Source organism: Ctenopharyngodon idella, chromosome 10 (assembly GCF_019924925.1).
Source record: "Ctenopharyngodon idella isolate HZGC_01 chromosome 10, HZGC01, whole genome shotgun sequence".
Taxonomy (NCBI): Eukaryota; Metazoa; Chordata; class Actinopteri; order Cypriniformes; family Xenocyprididae; genus Ctenopharyngodon; species Ctenopharyngodon idella.
The window spans coordinates 531,869-551,606 of NC_067229.1; the positions used below are offsets into that span (position 1 = coordinate 531,869).

General features: G+C 39.3%; 2 protein-coding genes across 2 annotated transcripts in view; one reads left to right on the forward strand and one right to left on the reverse strand.

The window, feature by feature from the left end:
- celsr2 (cadherin, EGF LAG seven-pass G-type receptor 2) overlaps positions 1 to 3,485 on the forward strand; it is a 44,659-nt gene extending 41,174 nt beyond the window's left edge. The window contains exons 29-33 of the mRNA XM_051910532.1: positions 373 to 449; positions 532 to 693; positions 765 to 902; positions 988 to 1,192; positions 1,679 to 3,485. Of these exons, the coding sequence (XP_051766492.1) occupies positions 373 to 449; positions 532 to 693; positions 765 to 902; positions 988 to 1,192; positions 1,679 to 1,685 (589 nt within the window). The 3' untranslated portion in view covers positions 1,686 to 3,485. The remainder of the gene's footprint in view (positions 1 to 372; positions 450 to 531; positions 694 to 764; positions 903 to 987; positions 1,193 to 1,678) is intronic.
- A 1,238-nt stretch (positions 3,486 to 4,723) lies between these two features.
- On the reverse strand, positions 4,724 to 18,771 carry dstyk (dual serine/threonine and tyrosine protein kinase). The gene is made up of 14 exons (XM_051910544.1): positions 18,186 to 18,771; positions 13,587 to 13,990; positions 9,891 to 10,367; positions 9,625 to 9,820; positions 8,567 to 8,805; positions 8,235 to 8,318; positions 7,991 to 8,167; positions 7,573 to 7,702; positions 7,335 to 7,491; positions 7,061 to 7,193; positions 6,869 to 6,988; positions 6,679 to 6,793; positions 5,251 to 5,385; positions 4,724 to 5,165 (listed from the first exon to the last, which is right to left on the reverse strand). The coding sequence occupies exons 1-14, from the start codon at positions 18,367 to 18,369 to the stop codon at positions 4,981 to 4,983; spliced, it is 2,736 nt and encodes a 911-aa protein (XP_051766504.1). The 5' UTR covers positions 18,370 to 18,771; the 3' UTR covers positions 4,724 to 4,980.
- Positions 18,772 to 19,738: the final 967 nt, after the last annotated feature.

Sequence of the window (19,738 nt, forward strand, 5' to 3'; positions counted from 1 at the left end):
TAAATGTAATGAGAACTATAACGACAACTATAATAACTGTAACGATAGCTATAATAACTATAACGATAACTATATTAAATGTAATGATAACCATATAGAAAACTATGGTAACTGATAACTGCAGCTATAACGATAACTATGATAACTCTAATAACTATAACTGTAATGATAATTATATTGGTGATCACACTAACGCACAATGCTATTCTGTTATTTTGCGCGCTGCAGTTTTGTCATCTGCCGCTTTAAATGCTCGAGCTCTTTAAAGCAGTGTTGCTTCTTGAATACGTTTATATTAACTGATAATATTTTTTGATATTTTAATAGGAAAGCAAGACACAAACGACTCATTAAAAACTTGTTTTGTTTCAGTGGAGACGATATGACCAGCAGCCACCTGAGTCTGAGTGAACACAACACACTGTTCCAAGACAAAGAGCAGATGGACGGTAAACACACAGACACACACACACACACACACACACGTGTATTTCTCACAGTCAGCTCACTGTAACCTCCGTGTGTGTGTAGATCACGACTCCGACTCTGACAGCGATCTCTCGGAGCTGGAGGACGATCAGAGCGGCTCGTACGCCTCCACACACTCGTCCGACAGCGAGGAAGATGAGGGCGAGTTCCTGCAGGAGGAATGCTGGGAGAATCTGGCCACCAGCGGCACCATCAAACCTCACGGTACGACAGACGTGATTTACGTGATTCGTCAGTTCTGTTAGCTCGTGTCTGACGTCCATTCTGTCTGTCAGATGTGTGGGACGGTGAGACAGGAGCGGCAGACGAGCGTCTGAAGGTGGAGACTCTGTCCAAACCAGAGGATCCTGGGACGGAAAACCTGCTGCTGCTGCTGCCCAGTTTACCGAACACCAGCGCGCAGCCACACAAAGGTCTGAACGAGCGAACGTGCCCAAACATTCTTTAGTCCAAATCGAATGATGATTGCATATTATAACGTGTGACCGTGACACGCAGGAATCCTGAAGAAGAAGCAGCTGTCGCCCATCGCCGAGAGGAACGCCATCAACCGCATACACAACCAGCTGTCCGGAGACTCCGCCTCCTCACGGGGCCCCTCCTCCAGCGAGGGCCGAGGGGGCGGGGCTAGGCGGGATCATCTGAACGGGGCGTCAGTGAGCGGGCTGACGAAAATGCTCGACAATGACTCGTCTGAATCTGAGTGAGTGATAGTTTTATGTTTTGCGACGATATAAACAATCTCGCGGTTGAGATTTGCTGTATAGTATTTATCGCTTGTATGCAAATAAAGTTGAATGTACTGTATATAGTATATAGACGATAATATAGTTACATTTTTTTAAAAAAATCACAGTTGAGATTGACAGTATCACGGAGCCCCGCACATGACATGCGAGAAAAAATTATGTATATCATGGCCACAAATAATCAATTCGTTCCCACGACTTACTAATACATCAGCACCTTTTATGAAGGAACGAATTAGTTCAACGTGGCCGCGATTTACTAAAACGAGAGAACGAAGTAGATATATTTTGTCTGCATGTCATGTGCGGGGCTCTGTACTATATAGTTATGTTTTGCATTTTGACTTTTCTTTTTCTTCATTGATCACCTGATATCATATAGAGACACTTTCTCCATCCACGAATCAGAAATGGTTTCTGACTGCGGTGTTTCTTTGCAGATGCTGACGAGTGACGAGGGAATGAAGAGGCGAAGAACAATCTTCCTGTTTCTTACCCTCCGTTTGAGTTTTCCTACATTTCACACGACAGCCGATCTGATCCTCCGTGCCAAACGCTGAAGAGAATCGGCCGTTTTTACATTTTTGTTTACATACTTGAAGTGAAGCACTTTTTTATTTCTTTCGTCCTCTCGCCGCATCGAAACAACACTGACTTTTTGTAAATGAGTGAAAATATCAGGGAATTTCCTACATGAAGCTAAAGGACTGAGCTGCTGCTGTACGAGCGATAAATGAAGGAGCGAATCACGGGAAGAGCGATGAGGAGGAACCGATTCCTGATTCAAGCCTTGAACTGCTGACCGATGCCTTCTCCACCAGCACAGCCTTCGTTTCGTACCACTGGAGGAGAACAAAACTTTTTGATACTTGTTTTTTTGTAAATTTTGGGGACATTTTTATACAAACTTTTAAAAAGACTCACGTTTAAAACCTTTTGAATGAAAACCTTTGTATTTTATAGATTAGCAACGGTCTCAGATGTAAATTTAAACATTTGTCACGGTGTTGTACAGACCTCTAACACGTCACGCAAAAACACATGCTGATAGATCCGTCTCTAACCCGTCCATATGGAAGCTCGTTTCTGCCACGGAATTTAAAAAAAAACAAAAAAAAACGTAACTGCGAATTTTTCCCTCGCAGTTTTGAGTTTTTTCTCACAACTGAGAGAAAAAATAAAAAAAGGTAAATGCAACTTTATATTTCACAATTGACTTTTTTCTTACAATTACGAGTTTATATTTCGCAATTCTGACTAAAACAATTAAAAAAGGTTATTCCGACTTCATCTCGCAATTCTGACTTTTTTCTCAACTACAAATTTATATTTTGCAATTGCAAGTTATAAACTCATAATTGCGAGCTTATCTCTCACAATTGTGACTAAAACAATTAAAAAAGGTAATTGTGACTTATCTCACAATAATTACTTTTTTCTCGCAATTATGACTAAAAAGTAGAAAATATAATTGCGACTTCTCACAATTTTTATTTTTTGTCTCACAATTGTGACTATATCTCGCAATTGAGTAAAAAAGTGTAACTGCGAATTTTTATCTGACAATTTTGACTTTTTTCCTCACAATTTCGACTATATCTCGCAATTATGACTAAAAAAATTAAAAACGTAATTGCGACTTTTTATCTCACAATTTTTACTTTTTTCTTGCAATTATGACTAAAAAAAAGTCATTTCGAATTTTTCTCTCACAATTTTGACTTTCTCACAAAAAGTTTTTCCTCAATTATGAGTTTATATTTTAAAATTGCAAATTATAAACGAGTCTGACTAAAAAAATAAAAAAGATAATTTGCAACTTTATATCTCGCAAATCTCACTTTTTCTCTTACATTTGCAGGTTTATCTCACCATTCTGACTTTTCCTCACATTTGCGAGTTTACTTCTCTCAGTTCTAAGGAAAAAAAGTAAAAAATCGCAATTTCATTTTTAAATGTTTTATTCCGTGGCACAATTTACGCTTTCTCTGTGAAAAATTCAAATGTCACTGCCACCGCTGACATTTTATCTGCTGCTTCAGTCTTCTGGAAGGCTCCAGACGGGTCATTTTTTGACTTTTGATAACCAGCTCGTCAGAATCATGCTGTACAGACGTTTTATACCCATAAGGTTGTGCTTTATAACTGTATTTCTGTTTCAGTCTCATCACTGGAACCAGTTTTAGCTGGAAACACGGCTGGAAACTCTTTGTAAAACACTGACTTGAAGTAAATCTGTTTTTAATATTTAACGTCTCATTTGTTTTCTCAAGCTGTCACTCATACTTTGATCAAACTCCTAAACATTAACTAGCGTTGAGTTTTGCATGTCCAGAAACGCTCTAGTTTTAGTGTTGAGATCATCTGTAGGCGGCAGAATGAACTGACGTGTGATCATTTATTTGCTGTATTTAAGGGTTCTGCTCAGTTTCTGCTCGTCTGGCAGCGTCATTTACACGCCTGATACCACAAATGAACAGTTTCACCACGAGAAATTTCTCGTGGTGAAAGATTTACCAATTCTCACTCAGAAATCACTAGATTTTTCACAAATAATTACAAAGTAACGGCAAGAACACACTGAATTAAACGTGAAATTTTGAAGTAGAAAGACTGAACTAGTATTTTCCTGCAAAACAAAGTTATGAAAGCCCATTTCCACACAAGAAAATAATCATGCTTTGATAAATCTTAATTATGAGATGAGTCACAATTATGACAAGTTTATAATTATGACATACTAAGTAATAATTAAAAAGTCAAAATCATGACACGCTGAAAGTCAATATTTTGACCTGTTATGAGATGAAAAGTCAAAATTATTAACTGTCATAACTTTTATTGGTAATATTTAATATCACACCATGAAAATGGTGGTCAAAACATCAACTTATATAAATATATATATAAACTTGTTAAAAATAGTGTCTTTTGACTTTTTAATGTCATAATTATTACTTAAGTCATAACTGTGACTGCCAGAGTTTAAAAATGTTGTCATAAAGTCATTAAACATTAAAGTCATAATTATGAAATAAAATGTTTAAATTCTGAATGACTTAAAAAGTAATAATTATGACTAATAAAAAGTCGAAAGTCATTTAAGTCCATTTTGACTCAATTTCAATTTGTCCTTTATTACTTTTGTCATAATTTCAACTTTATCACAATTATTATTTACATTGTATGTCATAATTTCAATGTCATAATTGATTTACAAAAGCATGATTTGAAAAAAGTAGCATTAGCCTGAATGAAATATTCGACAGTTATTGAACTGAATCAACATTCGACTCTGAATCTATTGTCTCATATGAGGATTATTTTCTCTGTGAAGCTGCTATAAAACATTTACAAACAGCTTCACTTCAATGTTTTGTTAAAAATGGCTGATATGATGCTGAAATGACGCCACTGGAGTGTTTTAATAACACATTTAAACACATTTCAGACTGAATGAGTAACTGAATCAGCGCAGCAGTGAATCGGTCCAAATCATTTTATTAAAAAAAATGTCATCTCAGGATAATGTAAACCAGTTTAAACACCATCTAAAAATTACTGTTTCAGTTCATCTGTAACACAAACTCGACTACATGTAAAATCTCTCGATGCGTGACGAGCAGCGGTGGATATGACACGTGTGATCATGTTTGTTCATAGGCAAAGAAACATTCGTCCGTTTTTTTGTTCACAACAAGAGCTGCAGCTCGTCTCTCATGAGATCATGCAGGGAAACGCGTCAGTTCGAGTCCTCGAGGTTCCCGCTCTTTTGGTCAGAATTGTCGCACAGGCGGTCCATGATGCTTTGCAGGCTGGGCTGCACGATTCCCAGCAGGGGCCTCTGGGAAGGGTCTCCGTTCCAGCACGCCTCCATCAGCTGCCAGCACTCCTCGTCGAACGTGGGCAGACGCTCCGGCCGCGAGCCTGAAACGCAGCAACACAACACTCGTTAGCCAATGAACACGCTGACCTTTACCCAGAGTTCACAGGCGAACGGATCCGGTTTGACCTTTCTTGACGTTGGTCCACAGCTGGTCTTTACTGGAGCACTTCTCAAAGGCTTCTGGGAGTTTGACGGAGCCGGAGCAGAGATACCAGAAGAGAATCCCAAACGCGTACACGTCCACAGAGTTATCGTACTTCCCTGACAAACACACAAACGTTGACCACACTCCTCAACAACTGCTTTATATAGAAATAACTATAACATTTAAAACAGTCGATATTTTCACAACCATTTTCATGGTCCAATATTAAAAAATACTATAAAAATGATAATTTATTAATATTTTTCATGGCCTGATGTTGAAGTCATATTTTTTTAACTAAACTACTTTTTTTTAAACAAGTTTTTTAAATAATAATCTTTAATACATTATAATCACTTTGATTGTTTTAAATATTACAATAAAAGTTAATTATTTTTTAAAATTTAAAAACATTTAAAAATTACTAAGTTCTATGATCTGATATTAAAAATTGCCATAAAATTAACTATTTTAAACTATTTCTTTTTTTAAAATAAATAATACATTTAATAAATCTTTTATATGGTGAAAATAACTTTGATGGTCCAATATTCAAAATTACAATAAAAATTATTTAATTTTTAAAATTTAAAAGTTCTATGGTCTGATATTAAAAATTGCCATACATTTTTAACTATTTTTATCACTTTAAAATGAATATTTTTATGGTACAATATTAAGAATAAGCATAGAATTAATAATTATCAATAATTTTTATGGTCTGATATTAAAAAGTCATATTATTTTGCCAAAATAAATGAAAAACAAAACACTGAAGTCAATCATTTTAAGTGCTAAAGTAAATGTAGGCGTCGCAAAACTACAACGAACAGTGTGAACAATCAGGGTCAGATCTGCTACAGACTGTTATTAAATTATCTGACCGGGTTATTAAATGATCCGTGTTTTTTTTACATATTAAAGGATATTAAAGTGAGAGTTACATGACTTATATTATTATTAGTTGCAACAATTTGAGTCAGTAAATAAATTGATTTAGTTTCATCAATATTTTTACTAAATGTATGAATCATTTTTTAACATTTCGTTCATCAAAAACACAGTTCTTGGACAGTCAGTGCATGATTGAGTCATTTGAGTCCATTCAAGTGAGTCATCTGACTGAATCAGTCCAAGATTCAAACTGATTTGACAGTTTGACGGATTCAAACTTTATACTTCAAAATAAACTTGTTTATTTATTAATTTATGAACATGCAAATATAGAGTCAAACATTGATGACTCTGCAACAGTTTCTCTACATTTTGTCTAATAATCTGTTTAACATGCTAATGATATTCAGTCAGTTCAGTGAGTGAGTCATCTGATTCAGTCTGATATTAAAACAGATGACTCTTGTGTTTGATTCACTGACTGATTCATTCTGAAGAATCGACTGGTTTCTGACCTGTGAAGAGCTCCGGAGCCATGTGGATGGGCGTCCCGACGATGCTGCCGGACATCATGGCCTCGGGCTTACAGAAGCCCAGGTCGGTGATCTTGGCCCGGTTCTGTTTGTCCAGCTGCACAGAAGAACAAATCCAGCGTTATGAAGCTCGTCACACTGAGCCAGACGCGAATTAGACGCGGTTCCTCACCAGAACGTTCTTCAGCTTGATGTCTCGGTGCAGGAGACCCTGACTGTGCAGGAAGCGGATCCCTTCCACCACGTCCAGAGCGATCTGGAGACGCTCCTTCAGAGACAGAGAAGGGGATCCCTGAGAGAGACGGACACGTCAGTCAGAACCACAGACAGATGGGCAGAACCGCAGACAGAAGTGTGACGGTACCTTTAGACCCGTGTAGAGATCTCTGTGCAATCGCTCCATGATCAGCAGAACCGCGATACTGGAGCCGCCGCCGTACGAGTGATCGATGACCGACCCGTGAAGATTCACTAACCGCTCGTGTTTCGGCAGAGACCTGACAGAAATATGATGATTAATTACTCAAATGTTTGGATGTATGTGCGCTCATGATGTGTTACTGCAGTGGTTTGTGGGTGAGCGTGATGTGGTCTGTGGTCATGTGTCTCCAGTGCAGCAGGGGGCGCAGTGCCGTTACCGCGTGTAGTGGAACTCCAGGGCGAGGTCGTTCCAGTGCTTGTCGTCAGGAGGAACCACAGACTTGAGCGCACACGGGTGACGTCCGGCCCAGCTGTCACACAGATACACCACACCGTACTGACCGCGGCCCAGCTCACGGCCCAGCTTCGGCTTTCCTGAGGAGAGACAGACGAGTCAGACAGAGATCACACACACACACACACACACACACACACACGCATATGATTGTGTCTCACCGTGCAGCAGTATGTCTCGCAGTGACCGGCTCTCCAGCGACAGTCGCGCGAGTCGCGGTGCGTGATCCTTCCTGACCCGCAGCCAAAGGTCTTCAGTGCGCTCCAGACGACCTGTGTGACCCTCCTCCAGCTGCACACACACACACACACACACACACACACATCCCCGAGTACAGGATTTTATCAGTCACTACCAATGAAAAAAATTATATATATATACATATATACACATACATACACACAGTATATAATATAATATAATAATCAAATGAAGGTAAATTAGAACCATGGCAGTGTGTTTCTCAATCCCATGAACACTCAAATAAGCAGTAATCAAATGAAGAACAAAGGAACACAGATGAGGTGAAGAGTGTTTCAGGAGTCAACATTCATCAAACTCCTGTGATGAAGGTCTGACCTGTCTGAGCGAGGCGGCGAAGGCCTCATGGGAGCTGTTGAGGCGCGTCCTGAACTGAGAGCAGATGCTCTTGGCCAGTTTGGCGGCGCTGAGGCTCTCGATGGCGTCCTGCGCGACCTTCCGCTTCCACTCGGCCGTGACGGACGGCGGATTGACCCATGTGATCCGGTGGATGATCTGAGGACAGATGCACATGAGCGGCCAAAACATGTGGTGTGAGTGCAGGGCATTATGGGTGACGTACCTGTTTGATCTGCTCCCAGAAGAGGCGTGTGACGGAGGAGCCGGAGTGGAACGTCACCTCCACGTGATACGCCGCGTTCAGGATCTGCGCGACACACACACAGAGCGGTATGAAATAGAGCGGTATTAATTGAATACATGTACAGACTACATGTTTCAGAGTGAAGAGCGGCATTTACACGCCTGATATCATGAGCTGCACGCGTGTAAATGAACACAGAGCCCAGCTTCACTGTGGAACCGACAGCGCATACTTTTAATTGCCAGCAACCCGTCAAAATAAAAGCGATGGTGATGATGTGAGCGATGGCGATGATGCGAGCATGTGTGTACCTGCTTGAGGTGGTTGGAGGTGACGTTGTGTGCGCAGGGCTCGGCCGTGGATTTCTCCAGGCTGCCCAGGCATCGCTCCAGCGTTCCCACGAAGCTCTCCCGCAGGTAGTCCACGGAGCTGGTCAGTTTATTAGCCACGGCCTGGTTGAGCCGGATCACGATCAGATCCTGGATCTGACTGATGCACACCTTGATGTCTTTAGGGCTCATGGGCTCAGAGTTAGATGTCATGATGATGTCTGCAACACAGAGAAACCACCGATGGTGTTCATCTACATGACTGTGCTGCTGTAAGGATTTACTGATAAACACTACTCAGAGCGTGATAGAGCCTTCGAAACAAGACACAGCTTTTCACTTTTGATTCTCATCATCTGTTGCTATGGTAACAGGACAGCCACGTGACACCCATTATCACTAATGAATTTCCTCAAACACACAATAATAACTACCAGTGGATTTCCCCTCACAGTCACGTTTGACCACAATAGATCCACACACACGCTATTAAAGGGGAAGTTTCTCTTTCTAGTCTCTCAGTGGTTTCAGAGCATCACATTTAACTGTTTAATCCCATAATGAACTAAACTAAACTATAATTTTTTATTAAATTAGATGTTATTAAATAAAAAAAAAAAGCCCTCAAAGAAATCTAAATGACTGGGAAAAAACTGAACTAAAATAAAATAAAACAGAAATGGCCACAAGTTGATTTTAGTTTTAGATACATTAGTTATATTATAAAACCTTAACCAGCCTGCACTGAACATGAAGCAGAAATAATGAAACCAGACTAAACGGAGAAATGTAATGCTGTTAAATCTTCCTGAATGAACTCTGACAGCCCTAAAATACTACAATAAAAACAAAATAAACTGAATCTACCAAACTCTGAAACTAAAACTAAAAGAAACTAAACTGAAACAATAAACTGAACATCAGAATATAAATGAACAATGATTTAAAATCTTTGAAATGTTGTAATATTGTTCTGTTTGGACAGCTGAGTGTGATGTAATTAACACCCGAATGCCGCAGGAAGTGCTTTGACCTCTGACCTGTGAACTCCAGGTTGGCGGCGTCCTCCAGCAGCTGTTCCTTCATGCTGCCGAGCGTCTCCACGATCATCTCCTTCATCTCCTCCTGCTTGCGGTTGGCGATGGCCATGAGGGAGGAGAAGAGCTCGCCTTCCTTCTCGCGCGTGTACTCCAGACGCCGCGGCGTTATCTGAAGATCCCGCTGCATGTCGAACGCCTGGAAACACACACAGCGTCAAAACCTCTTCAGCCTGAACATCACATCAGTTGATCTTCTGTAAGGTCACCTGGTTGATGAAGAGGTCCAGGCAGCGGCAGTGGACTGCGTTCAGCAGCGTCGCCGCCTCCACCTGCTGGTTCTGCAGCACCTGCCTGGTGAACGGCACCAACACGCGGTGCAGGCGCTCCAGACTCTCTCCCAGAATGCCCTGCATCTTGCCGGGCGTCTGTGCCGGAGCCCCGCAGGCGCAGTTTCCCGCCGAGCCGCCGATGAGCTCCAGAGACGCGAGCTGCGTGAACAGAGCGCTGCGCTCCTTCTCCGCGGAACGGGGCGGTTCAGGCGATGCGCCCGTCGGGATCCGGATGAAGCAGACGGGGTACGGCAGAGTCTCGCGCACCTTCTGCAGCTCCCTCAGCTGCTCCGGGCTCAGCGTGTCCTTGCTGACGGCGTAGAGGATTATGGGAAGGATGCTGCGCCTGCAGTCCTCCAGAGCCTCCTCCACGGGCTGGACGTTACGACACGGAAGAACCATGATCTTCACTTCCTGTCAGCAAAACACATTCATCATGTTAAATGCTGATGCATGTTTCAAGCAATGAGTAATTAACAATATATCAAAATGTCTCAATATTGGGTTTAATTTCACACTTTTTAATTAAAATGTAACTTTTCAAATTTAAAATGGCAATAGTGTACACAATATTATTTCAGAAGATCAAATTTTCATATCAAAAACAGTTTTCACAATGTTTTTGTTTTGACTTTTCAATTAATATATAAACAAAACAAATATATAAAAATAAAATGTATTTGAATATTTTTATAAGTCAATAAAGGTCGATTAAATTTTAATATTTGGTCAATAAAATTTAGTCAAACTGTAATTTGTCAACTAAAATGTATATGAAAAAACCCTGATAAATGAAAAAAGAAAAGTTTTGATCAATTTTTTTAGGATATTTTCAATACACACATCTCAACCAGTTAAGATCCACAATATTTCCAATCTGCATAAAGATTTTTAATATATCTGCAAAGTGATATTAATCATAGACGTTTCTTATATATCTTGAACATGTTTTCTGACTGTGTGAAATGGAGCTTGTGTAGGTGTTTCTACAGATAAAGGAGTGTATTCGTCTGCGAAAGGGTTCAAGAAATATTAGATAGGGAGGGTCAAAGTTCGACTGTATGATTAATCCAAACCCGCAGCGGCAGAGAGAGAATAAAGAGCACTAGCACACTAGGACAATAGAGTCAGTCAGTGCCGTCTCTGACACAAGAGCGATAGAGCGCTGAAGTCTCTCTGGAACAAAGATGGCCTGCAAACACGGCTCCTCATAAACGGCCGGCTGAGCCGCGGGCCCATCAGACCTGAACCCAACAAAGATCTGATTCACATGCATCAAACACGCTCTCCACTACTGCAGCTAACGCTTCTCGACAGAAAGACACATGTGTGTGTGTGTGTCTGTTTTAGCAGGAATGCTGGGAATGTGTTCACAGGACGCACAGATTTCACTCCCCGCCGTCAGCGTACGCTGGGACCGAACCACGAGCCCCGCTCAGGGACGGACGCTAATTAACGCCTGGGCGCTAACATGTGTGTGCCGACCAAAAACAGACGGGGTTCATTTGAGAGCAGGCGTGATTCTAGCAGATGTGTGTGACGGCAAACATCACTGAACAAACACACACGAGTTAAGCACAAACCGCAAGAGAGAATCATGCAGAAAATCTGTTCTGAGACTAACGCACTGTTTGAGTCTGATCTGAGACTGCTTTGACCCAAGTCTGAACTGATCTAAGATTAAGTCTGATTTGAAACTGATCCAAAACCTTAATGGGTCTGATGCCAAACTGATTTGACTCTGATTTGAGTCCCATTCGAGCCAGAGTCTGATCCGAAACCAATCTGTTGGATCAGAATTTGATCTGACTCTGATGGGAGTCTAGCAGACTGAACAGAGTGTTTTAGACTAATTGAAGTCTGATTTGCAACTGATCCAAGACTGAGTCTGATTTGAGACTGATAGGACTTGACCAAAGTGATCTGAGTCTGATTTTCAACCAATCCAAATCTGACTTGCAACTGATCCAAGACCTTAATGATGCTAAACTGATTCGACTCTGATTTGAGTCCCATTCAAGGCAAAGTCCGATTCAAGACAGATCTGATCCTCTGATAGGAGTCTAGCAGACTGATTTGCAACTGATCCAAGACTGAGTCTGATTTGAGACTGATCTGACTTTGAAAATAGACTCGGATCACTTTGGTCAAAATCAGACTTCAATTAATCTAAAACACTCTGTTCAGTCCGTTATCAGACTCTGATCACTTTCAGATCAGTGTCAAATCCAGATCAGACTCTGATTCAACTCAGATTGGTTTTGTATCTGTCTTGAATCAGACTCAAGTCAAATTTAAATTCACATCAGTCTCATTAAGGTCCTGGATCAGTTTCAAATCAGACTCAATCTTAGATTAGACTCTGCCTTGAATGGGACTCAAATCAGAGTCAAGTCAGTTTTGCGTCATTAAGGTCTTAGATCAGTTGCAAATCAGATTTGGAATGACTGAAAATAGACTCGGATCACTTTGGTCAATCATTCCAAATCTGATTTAAGGTCTGATCCAAGACCTTAATGACGCAAAACTGACTTGACTCTGATTTGAGTCCCATTCAAGCACAGTCTGATTCAAGACAGATCTGAAACCAATCTGAGTCTGATCTGAAACTGATCAGAGTTTGACAGCAGACTGAAATGAGTATTTTTAGACTAATTGGAGTCTGATTTGAAACTGAGATAAGAGTGAGTCTGATTTGAGACTGATCCAAGTTTGATTATCAATGGATCCAAGACATTGATAACAAAACTGATTTGACTCTGATTTGAGTCCCATCTGATCGGACTGAGTTTGATTCCAGAAGTCTGATCTGATTATGTTTCGACACTGATCTGAAACTAATCAGAGTTTGATAACAGACTGAATGGAGTGTTTTAGACTAATTGAGGACAGAGTCTGATTTGAGACTGATCTTACTCAGACTAAAGTGAACCGAGTCTTAATGATTCTGATGCAAAACATCTTAATTCAAAACAAATTTGATTTTGATCCGAGTCTGATTTGACACTGATCCGAAACGGATCAGAGTTTGATAGCAGACTGATCTCAGTGTTTTAGACTAATCTGAATCTAATTCACAACTCATCTAAGACTGAGTCTGATTTGTGACTGATTCAAAAGCTTGATTTAACTGATTTCACATCCTGATCTGAATATGACACTGATCTGAAACTGATCAGTTTGATAGGTTTGTTTAGAGATTGATTAGATTGATCTGAGGATTTTTAGACTTACTGAAGTCTGATTTGCGACTAATTTGAGTCTGATCTAAGAGAGGTCTGAACCTGTCCAAGTACTGAATTTAGAATTCTTTTCACTCATGAAAACAAATGAACTCATGAAAGAAAGGAATTCAGCCATGACCGAATCCACCAAGTATTTATAGGAGGCTCCCGGGACACAGTTTTCCCGTCACCATGGAGACACACATCACCATAGCAGCAACTAGTGGGCTTTTTTTTTTTTTTTATCTGTGGTCATGTGAAGTGCACCAGATCCACAGAACAGGGTTATATAAACACCAGAGAATGAGAAGCTGATTGATGTTTCCAATTACTTCTGTAACTTATCTCAACAAATGAAACCATATTTGATGTGACTGAGAGAAACATGAGGACTACATGAGCCTCTGACCTGCAGCAGTGCGTGATGGAGCGTGATCTCCAGCTCGGCCAATCGCTGCGCGGGATCTTCGCACTCCTGGATCTCCAGGTCCTCGCGGGGCACCGTATCCCAGCGGCCGCAGTGAGCCGCCAGCTGATGCACCAGCTCGTACTGTCCGGGCAACGCCAGACTCAACCGCGTCTGACGGCCGTGCGTGAAACACAACTTCCTCCTCCTGCAGGCCCCGCCCTCCGCGCCACAGGCCCCGCCCGCCTCAGAGCCCAGGGGGAGGAGCCTCTCTCCCAGCAGGCAGTTCAGGAGCTGGTATCGGGCCGAACAGTCCTGACCCAGGATGAGAATATAGGGGGTGCTACCGACAACATTCTGCAGATAATCCTCATCGTGACGCGGGAACGAGATGCAGCTGAGCTGACCTGAGAGAGACAAGGAGACATACGATTACCATATATATATATATATATATATATATATATATATATATATATATATATATATATATGAATATTTACCTACATTTATTTATACTAAAAAAAATTAATTTTAATTTATTTTAATATTTAAATTAGAAGATTTACCACCAGATTGGTCACAAAAACTAGAGGAAAAAATTATTTAATTCATAAAAATGCCACACAGAGACTTTTATAAAGATTTTAGAGTTATGACGCAAATGAATCACTGAATCAGAGCTTTGAATTGATTCTCAGAAAAGCACGGAAGGGCAGATGTTTCTAGTGTCTGAGATGTTTCAGTGTGTAGAAAAACAAGCTTTGGGCCGGTGTGTCCTGAGGCCTGCATCTCATGACCGTCTCTGAGCCGGACCAACCAAACACACACACACACACACACACACACACACACACACACACAGAGCCGCGAGTCATTCTGGATATTATTAGGGAGTGCTCATAATCCCAGTGCTGCTGAGTCACTGCCTTATACAACAGCACTGCACACGCGGCTTCCCGCCGTAATCTGATTGACTGCTGCATGCTAACATGCTAACAAACGCCATCACACCCTAAACCGATGATTAATGCTGCGCTCACATACCGACGCCTCTCAGAGTGAGACTCGCCGTCTGAACAGGCTGAAACATCACCAGTAAAAGGACAAGAATCATCTCATCAATCATATTTAATCTGAGTAACAGCGGTTATAATAAATAAATAAATCAATACATAAATTTATGCATGTTTTGTAGTATTCAAAGTTGCAAATTTGCTATTAAATGGTTAACAAAAAATGTAAAACAATTTTAAATATATATATTGGAATTAAATGGTTAGCAATTAAATTGCACAAAAAATAAAATATATTAATAAACTTAAAAATTATAAAGTGATGCTTTGTAGCATTAAAACTTGCTCATTGGAAATTTATTGCACAAAAATTAAATCAAATTATAAATTTATCACAAAAATAAACACACACACATATATATATATATGGGTCATTGACAATTGACAAAAAATCAATTGGTTTTTCAAAGTGTACAAAAACATAATGGAGATATAATTAATTTTGAAGTTTTATTAAGTGTTAACAATGAGATTATGTGGTTTTTATAATCAATTAACACTGCTTTCGTCATTTTTTACAAGATGGACAAAATTTGTCACCCAAAAAGTCATTCGGTTTAACCAAAATTTCAGTTTTACCGAATGACAATATTTTCAAACAACGCTAACAGGCTGATATCTAGCTAGCTAGCAAAAGAACAAACTTTTTATTTACTACAATTTTTTAAAATATTACAACATTTTCCATGTTTTATAGCGGTTGTACCGAATGACCTGATGTTTCATGCGTATGAACAAGTGAAAACATGAATTTTTCAAATAGTTAGGAGAAAGTTAGTTACTTTACTTCATGACCATGTGATCCTTTGCAGGTGTCTGAATGATGTCACATCCTGTCACATGATACTGACCGCATGACTTGATCCAAAATGGTTCCCTTTATATTGGTTACTCCGAATGACATCAATGAAATTCATTTTTCCGGACATTCTTTCTCATAACAAAGTTCTACACATAATTTTAATACCATTTTGCACTATGTTGATATATGATGTTATAAAATCATGCCAGAATAAAAAAATATATACATTTATTACATTTTAAGATATTTTAATCACTAATGAAATGGCTGTACTGGCCTTTGGACGGTTAAACCAAATGACCTTTTGACACTTCAAAATCTTCAAAATACCTTTATATGTAGAAAATATAATTAAAACCTTTTGGATTCAATAAAAGAGATCTAGTTGTACTACCTTACATACTTTGGATGTCATATCTATTATTAAAGCCTTTGGACAAAAAAATGACCCGTCACGTCATTGACCCATATATATATATATATATATATATATATTAGTAATATATTTACTAAATCGTGCGCACAATATAATTAGTTCCCTCGATTTTGATTTAACTGATTTGATTTCATTATCGTATTCGATTTAATAAAACGAGGGAACGAATTATTATATTGTGTGCACAATTTAGTAAATCGAGATAACAAATTATTATATCATGCACATGATTTAGTAAAACGAGGAAATTCCTGGCCGCTATATTTCCCACGTCATGTGAGGGCCTCTGCACTGATTTGTAATTAAATGATTAGCAATAAAATTGTGCAAAAAATAAAATTAATTAATTAACTGAAATAATAAAAGTTTATATATATGTTTTTGTAGCATTCAAAGTCACTAATTTGCAATTTACTTGTTAAAAGCAATGCTTTTTACATAATATAAAATTTTAAAAAATACAATGCATAAACAGTGAATAAGAATTCAAATGTGGAAAACATCGAAGACTTGAATATATTGTTTGTTACAGATTGAAGCAGCGATGAAGCTGTATGATTGTGGCACATGAATGCAGGTTCTGTGCATTTACGTGAGTTCATGAGGGCGTGGCCAGAAACGCTGCTCTCTGATTGGTGCTTACCATCATAACGGTGCTGAAAACAAGCCTGAACACAGCAGTGAGAAACACACGAGACGAGATCAGACAGGCCCTGAGGACTGAGACGCACGTACTTTTATAAATCACAGGCTGATCTACGCAAATACATACATGAAAACACGCAAGAGTGTGTGCGGTCCAGGGAAAAGACCGGGGGTCACGTGGGCCAGGGTCAAAGGTCGTGAGAGTGAACTGAACCTCTGTGAGACGTCAGTGAGTCTGAGACGAGACCCAACATCACAGTGTCACTGAAACCAATGCTTTCTGTGCTAGATTAAACCAGCTCAATGATTTTATTGAGAAACCAGAGGAAACTTGCGTCAGACCAAGCTAAACTCTTTTGTTACAGGAAAGACATTACACACACACACACACACACACACACACACACACACTTTCTCTCTCATAATCACACGTGCAATATCAAAGTAAACAACAGTACAATATTCCTCATATTGTTCAAAATTTAGACGCATTCAAATTCTTACATGTCACATTGATGAGAACTTAGAGAAAAATGTCATGAAAATAATATTAAAACAAAAAACGTTTAAAAACAGGCTTGATTTTTAATGTCAAATATAATTTCTGACTTTTGTCTTTAGATTTGATGGCGATATATGAGTTGGACATGTTTCTGTGACATACATCTTTCAGCAGAATCAATGTGTGTGTGTGTGTGTGTGTGTGTGTGTGTGAGTGTATGAAGTATTGTCGAGTGTTTAGTACTTTGGTTCAGTTGAATGCGACTCTGTTCACAGCAGTTAAGCTGCTTATTTCACACTAAATCCTGTTCAAGACATTTTCTGCTGTTAACACTAAACCTCCTGCAGGACACACACACACACACACACACACAGTCATCAGGAATCACTGACAACTAACAACACAATCACACACCGATGATAACACACTGATAACCGGTTCAACCGATATTCATTGTTTATAGTCGTTTGATAACAGCTCCACTGATCAATAACTTTATTTGTCGCGTCTTTAAAGATAAAACCCAAACAACAGTATTTACAGGTGACGTAACCTAATGATCTTTTAAAATAACTTTATATGTTCTTATTACGAACTAAAACTAAAACTAAAACAATTAAAAATCGTTTTAGATAACTGCAATAAATAAAAACGTACAATAAACTTATACTTAAAAAGTTAGAAATACGTAAAATACAATGGGTTTACGTTTAAGTAGTAAAATTACCAAAACTAAAACTAGAAAATATTCAATTAAAATAATTTTATATAACAAAATTTAACGAAAAAAATATTAGGATTTAAACAAAAGTACTAAAACCTAAAATAAATCATTGAATACTAATTCAAAATAGTAATAATAGTGTATAAATAACAGTAAAATTCGTGAGAAATGTGTAGCTTAACAATTAGACAGCCAAAAATAGATATTTAAATCGTTTCTAGCATAAATATATTAAAAATGTATAAATAGTGCATTCATAATGCATATTATGTGTTTATTGTAGCAGTCTAATGATCATATTTATTTTTATTTATAGAAATAAAACAATTAAAAATGATGAAATTGTTGGAAAAACACGCTTACTAGTTGTAAATAAGTAACGGTGTCTCTGTTCAAACACGTCAGAACCGGACTGACCTGAATCCGGAGTGAGTCCAGATGTGCTGCTGCTGCAGGTGTTGCTGTGATTCTGTCGGATCTCTCTGAAGAAGATGATGGTCTCCTTCAGGTTCTTCTTCAGGAAGCCGTTGTGTTTGTTGTAGTGGTTGAAGGCTCGGGTCAGATCTCTGAGCAGCGGACCTGCTTTCTGCGGGTTCTCCATCCTGATCCTGGACCAGAACCCGGAGCGACGCGTGTTTGTGTCACATATCCATCCAAACGAGTCCAGACACACGAATGAACGCCCGGCGTTTGTCCAGAGGCCCGAATCACTGCGGGATGGACCGAGCCAACACAACAACAACAACAACACTAGTGTGTGTGTGTGTGTGTGTGTGTCAGAAACACACACTCGGGCGGACCGGAGGCCGAACCGGGTCGCTGGTTCTGGTTCGCGGCGGTTCGACAGCTTGTCCCCCGCCGATCATCGATAATCCCGGTGTTTGTGTTGCTTCGGTTCGGAATGTTTCACTTTTCAGCCCAAATACGGGAGTTTTGCGCTGCCAGCCGCTGCTGCTGCTCTTCCATTTGGAGAGAAGGACGTTCGGTGGGCGGAGCGCGGCGCGACTGGTGCATGCTGGGAAATGTAGTCCGCTCAGCATAGCGATAACACTTAGAGTACGTACTAAAAACATGTACTTTATTATTTATGGGAAAGATACAAATACAATGGAAGCCCAATCCCGCCACATAAGAAAAAAATCGTACTTTGGTGAACATAAAAATGACAAAAAGTCAATAATATATATATATATATATATATATATATATATATATATATATTGCATGACAGCATTAGCATCCAGCTAAACCTTATCTTAATAATATTCCTTTTATGTTCAAATTCAACTGTGTGCAACTCAAAAAGTCATCAAATCGTCACAATCTCCTCTGTAAAGTGGTTAATATTAGCATAAACGCTATACACAGTGAAGTACGCACTCGGGGACACATGCTGAAATTGTGACAGCATACTAGTATACTACTACTACATTAACCATATCTTTCTATGGCAGAAATAGTGAGAGTAGTATGCTAGTATGCGGCTCCAAATTCAGCACCAGTGATGTACAGTCGGAGTAGTGTACTACAGTAGTGTACTACATCTACACTGATGGAAAGCTTGCAGCACAGTAATCTGGCGACCTCTAGTGATTAAACTCAAGACACAAATTAAATCAATGTTTGTCAGTCTATGGACTTATTTAATACATGTATAATGTGCTTATATATAATAAATATTAAAGTAAATTTGACATTGTGTTTTAATGGAACTGGCTTGCAAAGATCATAAAAAGATTAACTGGAATCAAAACATAATTAAAAACTACTAATAAAACGAATTAAATTTAAGGGGTTTTTTTTTTATTATTATATTTTTGGAAGGATTTAAGGGGAGTTTTGTTGTAAAAGGTACTTCCCGATAGTGTATTTTCAGTTTTATTAGTGAAACGGAATCATGAAAATGGGAAAGTTTTCACGCAGTATTAGCGCCATCGTGTGGACATTATATGGGCGCGTTATCACGTGTG